The sequence below is a fragment of the Orycteropus afer genome, unplaced genomic scaffold (assembly GCF_000298275.1).
Source record: "Orycteropus afer afer isolate SDZICR_OR568_19922 unplaced genomic scaffold, OryAfe1.0 scaffold00585, whole genome shotgun sequence".
NCBI lineage: Eukaryota > Metazoa > Chordata > Mammalia > Tubulidentata > Orycteropodidae > Orycteropus > Orycteropus afer.
This window is the reverse complement of record NW_006922172.1, coordinates 947,835-955,902: the sequence shown is the minus strand read 5'-3', so window position 1 is coordinate 955,902 and position 8,068 is coordinate 947,835. Positions and strand designations below refer to the sequence as shown.

At 39.6% G+C, this 8,068-nt stretch overlaps 1 protein-coding gene across 1 annotated transcript in view; it reads right to left on the bottom strand.

The window, feature by feature from the left end:
• The window catches only part of HEATR1 (HEAT repeat containing 1), a 115,784-nt gene extending 108,486 nt beyond the window's left edge, over positions 1-7,298 (bottom strand). Inside the window, exons 1-3 of the mRNA XM_042783022.1 lie at positions 7,157-7,298; positions 4,747-4,963; positions 705-846 (exon numbers count right to left, since the gene is read on the bottom strand). Of these exons, the coding sequence (XP_042638956.1) occupies positions 705-846; positions 4,747-4,963; positions 7,157-7,298 (501 nt within the window). The remainder of the gene's footprint in view (positions 1-704; positions 847-4,746; positions 4,964-7,156) is intronic.
• Between the last annotated feature and the right edge of the window lie 770 nt (positions 7,299-8,068).

Below are 8,068 nucleotides of genomic sequence, written 5' to 3'. Positions count from 1 at the left end.
CCACCAGCCACTCCTCGGAAGGAAGATGGGGCAATCTACTTCCGTAGTGATACTGCCTCGGAAACCCAAGGAGGGGTCACTATGAGTTGGGTCAGACTTGACGGCACATAACAACAAAAACATAATTTACAAAACAAAGTGATAATGGCAAATTAGCTGGTTTTACTACAAAATCATGATGATCTTACTCGGACCCCAATGTTATGAAATCATCCTTTTACTCATCTAAAATGACTTCCTAACATCTCCTTCACAATTTTATTTTACATCCTCCAACTCATCCTTATCTTTCTAATTTCTGTAGGTATTTTCTGCTCTTCTCCATTTACTTTTTTTTAAAAACTCTTCAGTTCCAAACTAAAAGTACCAAACAGCATGGTGTAATAGAAAGACATAGGCTTTTGAATCAGAGCCAGATTCAAATCTCAACTTTACCACTCTATAGTTATGTGAACTTTGCTAAGTAACTTAATTCTATGAGCCTATCCCCATCTGCAAAAATAAGAGTAGTTTTGTGAGATTCTAGCAGGTACTAAATAATAGCTAACTATTATTAATAATAGTTTCAACTGAAAGTAAAGAAATGAAAATGATGGAGGTAATACTTGGACTACCCCCAAGAGTACAAACAACTGTATTCTTTCCAAATTAAAAACCCTTAATGAAGATTTATCAAAATTATAGATGGGTGTCATTCAACATACCTTGACTGGCAATAACCAGAACCATTTGTGTTTGGAATTATTAATTTTTAGAAGCTGTATAACTCGCACAAATATTCTTGTCTCATGATATGGCAGAACACAAGCAATGAGGCTATCTTGATTATAAAGATGGATGTGGAACCTGCAGTAAAAACAAACAATTCAAATTGTCCCAAAACTTAAAAGCACATAATTTCCTTCATCAATGAGCTAAAACACCATAGAATGAGTATCATTAAAAATATCTGTGGCACTGTAACATGACACAGAGAACTTAAACTATAAGCCTTCTATTTTGTATTTAAATGTACCTCAGCACCGTTCTGGCAATTATCATGCACTAATTTTTTTTTAATATTCAATGTCAAAATTTACATTCCATTCACTTTCTGTCATCCTTTACCACACTATTACATCAATGCAGCTATGGGATCACTGCAGTCAAACCAACAGAAAAGTATCTGCTCACCCAGGCAGCAACACCCAGGTCTTTCCAGGCTCCAAAGTCCATTTTCATAAGCTTCTTCAGCCTTCCTAACTATTGTACTTCCAACACCAAAAACTAATTAAGAAAGAAATCCCATTACTTTCTTTGGATCATAATTTGTCCAGGAACTTCACAAAACTTTTTATCCATTCCTCTATCCTAATAATGCACAGATTCGTTAATTCCAACAGACACATTCCAATCCTTCCAAGCTTCAAGACCTAGGTCAAGGGCCTTCTTTTTCAAGATATTTTTCCTAATGCTCCCAGTCAAGTGATCCCTCTTATGTCTCTGAACTCTCCTATCCTTTTACATGTACATATTTTTGTTGCTACTATTACCTGCTATTGAGTTGGTCTTTGACTTATAGTGACCCTGCACACAATGGGATTTGACCATTATGATGCAAAGGGTTTTCACTAGTTGATTTCTAGAAGTAAATCACCAGATTTTTCTTCCTAATCTATCATAGTCTGGAAGCTCCACTTGAAACCTGTTCAACATCACAGCAACATACCAACCTCCAATGACAGATGGGTGTGACTATGCACAAGAAGTACATTCCAAAACAAAAAAACCAAACTCAGTGCTATTGAGTCAGATCTGACTCACAGTGACCCCTCCTTGGGTTTCCAAAACAGTATCATTATGGAAGTAGATTGCCCCATCTTCCTTCCAAGAAGACTTAATTGGCTAGGAATTAAACCCGGGTCTCCTGTATGAACCATCCCTGCCCACTCAGCCTATAATCATGTTGCATTCTCACAGCCCTTCAGAATAAACAGAAACACATTAACACAAGGCATGCAAAATGAAAATATACATTATTCAGAAGATTCATGTTAGTTGCCATTTGTTTGTTTGTTTATGTTTTATCTCCATATGTATAGTTACTAACTGACTCGAAGGCACCTAACAACAATAATATAGTTAGTAAGCAACATGATGCTTTAAAAAACCAAACCCACCGCTATCCAGTTGAGTCTGACTCACAGCAACTGCCATAGTGTTTCCAAGGCTGTCAATCTTTACGGAAGCAGAGTGCCTAATCTTTCTCCCGTGGAGAGGGTGGTGGGTTTGAACCACCAACCTTTCAGTTAGCAGCCTTACCACAGCACTACTAGAGCCTTTCAAATATTCAGCACAGCACAGTTCAAATGGTTTGTATGAAATACTGTATAAGTATTTTATAAATTGAGTCAGATACTGAGAGAATGGAAATACTAAATTTCTATACTTAGTATCTAGTCAGCAAATAACTTCCACATGAACCTAACCATCTTCTTACACTGTCACTTACCAAACACAGTTAACTTGCTATTTCTCAAACTCTTATTTTTCATACGATAACTATATGTGTTATTCTGCATCTAAAATAACTCTTGACAGCAATCCCTTAGCCCTGTAAGTCCTAACTAAAATGTTACTTTCTCCACAAGGCTTTCCTCAACTACTGAAGGCAGAGTTGCATCACCAAAACTTTGCATAAACCTTGATTATGGCATTTATTGAAAAACAGTAAATGAAGGCAACCTACTTAGAAATTATGTAAAATACATAATGAAATGAAAAAGAGCTCCTTATGTCAACAATTTACTTGGGTGAAATGAAATTTCAGAAAACAGAGTGATATTAGACCTTTGAGGATTATGTTTTGTCTGATGAGTCTAAAGTTATCATAGTCAAAAGACCCAAGTTAAAATTGTTTTCTCAAAGACTTGTTTGTTTTCTGAAGGGAAATGACTTTACTCTCATGTCTCCAACTAATGAAATGGAAATCCTTCTACTTTTAAAAAGACATATATTAGAATTTATACCCATTAGTATGATTATTAGGAGGTCTGGTGGCCTAGTGACTAAGACATTTGACTGCTAACCAGAAGGCTGGCGGTTCAAAGCTACCAGCCACTTCTTGGAAGTAAGATAGGGCACTCTACTTCTGTAGAGACACCGTCCTGGAAAGCCAAGGAGGGGTTGCTATGAGTCGAAATTGACTCGACACCAGTGAGTTTGGTTTTTGGTTTTAGTATGATTATTATCAGAAAAACTAAAACTAACAAATGTTGGCAAGCATGTGGAGAAATCAGAATCCTTATCTACTTTTGGTAGGAATGTAAAACAATGCAGATGCTATGAAAAACAGTTAGGTGGTTCTTTAAAAAATTAAAACACAGAACTACCATATGACTCAGCAATTCTATTCCCAGGTATATTTCCAAAAGACTTGAAAGCAGACACTCAAATAGATGTATGTACACCAATGTTCACAGCAACATCAGTCACAACAGCCAAAAGTGCCCATTAACAGATGAAAGGGTAAACAAAACGTGGTATATATGTATGTTCTTATTAGCTATCTTAAAGTCAATTTCAATTCATGGCAATTGAAGGAGCTCTGGTAGCATAGTGGCTAAAGCACTTCACTGCTAACCAGAAGGCTGGCGGTTCAAACCCACCAGCCACTCCTCGGAAGGAAGGTTGGGCAATCCTACTTCCGTAGTGATACTGCCTCGGAAACCCAAGGAGGGGTCGCTATGAGTCAGGGCTGACTCGACGGCACATAACAACAACAACAAAGTCAATTTCAATTCATGGCAATCCCATGTATAGAGTAGAAATGCTTTACAGGTTTTCAAGGCTGTGATCTTTCACAAGTGGCTTGCCAAGCCTATCTTCCAAGGCACCTCTGGGTGGGTTCAAACTCCCAACCTTTCAGTTAATAGTTGTGTGTTTAAATGTTTGCACCACACAGGGACTCCTATAATGGAATATTATTCAGCCATAAAGTGATATAAGTCCCGATACACGCTACATGAACCTTGAAAACATTATACTAGTGAAGTAAGTCAGAAACAAAAGGACAAATATTACATGTTCCCACTTATATATAATGTCTAGAATAGGCAAATGCATAAAGACAAGAGTTTATTTAAAGTTACCAGAGGCTGGAGGAAGGGAGGAATGAGGAATGATAGCTTAGGAAGTACTGAGTGTCTGAGGTAATGATTTTGGAAATGGTAGTAGCGAGTGTTACACAACATGGTGATGTAATTAATGTCACTGAATTTTACACTTAAATATGGTTAAAACTATAAACTTTTTGTTATATATATTTAACAATAACACTAAAATATAAACAAAACACATATATTGAGAGACTAAATGGAAATGTTTAAGTAGATGCCAATAAGTGAGAAAATACACTTGACTAAAATTACTTCAATAATTACTGCAATGATTTCCAAAGTGGAGAGAAGATCAGACCTTGAAAATAAACTTCATTTGTATTCCATCTCTGACACATACTAGTTGAGTGATTCAGATTTCTTACCCTCTCTAAACCTCAGTTTTCTCCATTTTAAAATGGAGATAATACAAGCATCTTCCTACTGGAATGTTGAGGATTATATGAGAGAATGCATGCAAAATGAGAAACTGGAGTATAAATGCTCAATATGTTAGCCATTAAGTTACAGTACTTCACAGGACAGCAATACTCTCTTCCTAAAGCATTATTAATTAGCCCACAATTATTTTTGTAATTCTACTGCATACCTGTGAATCAACCACTCCAGACACTTCTGTGCTGGCTTAAGGAGGAAGTAAGGAGACAAGTGAATAAGGAATAATGAGATATTTTCATCCAGCTGTTTGTTCACTGCTTTGGTCTGAACACTGCGCTCCAAGGTTTTTGACAGCTGACTGAACAATGGTGCTTCAAACCGTTCAAAAGAAGGATCGATTCCAAGCAGCTCTTCCAGACCAGTGCATCCTAGAAAAAGACTAGTTTATTTAATAATTCTTTATGAGCAAAATCATCCCAACCCTCCTTTAGTTTTTGTTGTCAGTTGCTGTCGAATTGGCCTCCAACTCATGGCAACCCCATGTACAACAAAAGAAAACAATGCTTAGTCCTACACCATCTGTATGACTGGCTTGGGATCAGATCGCTGTGATCCATAAGGTTTTATCAGCTGAGCTTTAGAGGGAAATGACCAGACCTTTCTTCCTAGATTGTCTTAGTCTGAAAGCTTTGGGGAAATCTGTTCAGCATCATAGCAGCACACCAGCTCCCACTAACAGATGGGGTGGTGGCTGCATATGAGGTGCACTAGCCAAGAACTGATATATCCTTAAAACTTTCTGAATTCATGCATATACATGTTCATCGCAGCACAACTCACTATAGCAAAGATATGGTAATAACCTAAGTGCCCATAAACAGATGAATGGATAACCAAACTATGGAACATTCACACAATGGAGTACTATGCAACATCAAAGAATAAAGAAGAATCCACGAATCACCTCATAACATGGATGAATTTGAAGGACATTATATAGAGTGAAAGTAGTCAGTCACAAAGAACAATATTGTATGATTCCATTATTATGAAAACTCAAGGAAAGGTTTACGCAGGGAAGGAAATTTATTTTGTTGGTTACCAGGGCTAGGAGGAGAAGGGAGGGGAAATTTCTGGTTAGTTAAGAGTCATGTATTGCTTTGGGTGAAAGGCAAGACAATATAAAAAAAAGCACGTGACCAGCGTAATGACAACAGGGAAAAGGAAGATACAGAAACGTGTACAAAACATACAGACTACAGAGGAAGAGAGCGAAGAAAATCAAAGCCCTATAGAAACAATTAGTCCAAGGATATGACAGACCATGGGGACCTCTGCCTTCACAGCCCAGAGACCAGAAGAACTAGACAATTCCCAGCTACCGATGCCAACCACTCAGAAAGGAATCAAAATTGGAAATCCTGGATAGAGTGGGAGGAAAAACGTGGAACAAAGTTCAAAAACGCTTCTGTGGATTAGCACTGAGTCAAACAGGAGAAAGGCCTATAAGCAGAACACCTACCCCAGGGAGATGCACCTACCTACCCTAGGGAGATGTACCCCTTAGATCAATCAACCTTGAGACATGAGAAGTATAGCATTTGCATAAAGAGAAACCTGGACAGACAGGGCAAAGGGAAGGGGTAGTCACAGGGAGGAGAGTTTTTTATTGTTGTGATTGTAACTGGGGCTGTGAAACCCAATGTACATGAACTGTAGAGAGTAAAATGAATCTCCTTTGTAAATTTGCACCTAAATCACAATAATATTAAAAAAAAACCTCTCTGAATTCTTTCAGAATAATCTGTTCAATATACAGATTTCTAGCTTGCAATAGAGAGCTCTGGTAGCATAGTGGCTAAGGTACTTGACTGCTAACCAGAAGGCTGGTGGTTCAAACCCACCAGCCATTCCTCGGAAGGAAGATGGTGCAATCTACTTCTGTAGTGATACTGCCTTGGAAACTCAAGGAGGGGTTGCTATGAGTCGGGTCCGACTGAATGGCACATAACAACAACAACAACAGCTTGCAATACAGAATATAGAATAAATCTTATTTCACCAACTACAGGAAAAAAATACTTGATTGCAGAAGCCATTTCTTTTTCTTTTTTTAATGAATACCCCCTACGTTAACTAAGGCAGTCCTCTGGAAAGACTCCTTCTCCACCCCAGACACGGCCCCTCCTACTAGACATTCTTTCTCTCTACAAATCAATGGACCTCTCAAATTTTATTTTTCCCCCTGTAAAATTTAGACACCTAGGCCTCTGGTGGTGTAGTGGTTAAGGCATTTGGCTGCTAACCAACAAGGTCAATGGTTTGAACCCACCAGTTACTGAGCAGAAGACGCAGCCTGCTTCCATAAAGATTTACAGACTTGGAAATCCAATGGGAGTCCCTGTGATTCAAAATCGACTAGATGTCAGTAGTTTGGTTTTGTGGTTACATACATTTTAAGCATCTGGCACATGATAATTTGCTCAAACGGTCTCTTTTCCTTAACAACATAAATGAACAAGTTAGAAATTGCTAACAAAGCAGACAGAAAGCAAACAAAACAACAAAAAAAAAACCTATTATCCAGAAAACAAAGCTTTTCTAAGTTAAGGGTAGCTCACCAATAGCAAAAGCGGTGTCCTTATCGATGGTGGCCGCTTCCTTGGGGTCAAACAACAAAGAGGCAACTTCATCTCTCGATAAGAGGCTGGGATCGCTTTGAGGTAGGGCGAGTCGTTGTAGCTGCTGGGCTAAGGAAGTCATCTTTCACTCCACGAGAAGAAGAGGATTTCTAAAAACAGCTAAGAAACGAACACGTGAGAAATCTCTAAAACTATAAACGGGCTTAATTAGAAACAGTAAAGGTCTCCCGTATGGGCAATCATCCTCTGCAATCAGCGCCGCTGTTTCGGATTCGCGGATCCCGAGATGCAATAGCAACTTATCTACAATCCCGGCGCTGCGTCAAGACTTTTTTCAGCCTTGCCCCCGCAAACACCCGGTAAACCCACAGAACCTGCAAGCCTCGCTCTCCCCAGTATCCCGCCCGATCCACAGCCCCACCAAGCGGCTCTATGCCCGTTCTCACCCAGAGGGCAGACCTCGAGCAGGACTTAGAAACCAGGAACTCCTCATGGAAGCATCCACATGGCCCCTACGAGTAGAGCTCTCGCCCGGAAACCTAAAACATGCTTCATTGGAGCTTCCGGTATCACGATACTACGGCAAGAGAAGAGGTGCAGTTTGAGGAAAATGCGACAAGATGGTCGCCTCCCTGCGGCTAAGCCCCGCCCCTCCACCCTGTAGTTAGAGGCTTCAGGTGGGAGCTCTGGTAGCATAGTGCCTAAGGCACTTGACTGCTAACCAGAAGGCTGGCGGTTCAAACCCACCAGCCACTCCTCGGAAGGAAAATGGAGCAATCTACTTCCCTAGTGTTACTGCTGGTAGCATAGTGGCTAAAGCACTTGACTGCTAACCAGAAGGCTGGCGGTTCAAACCCACCAGCCACTCCTCGGAAGGAAGGTTGGGCAATC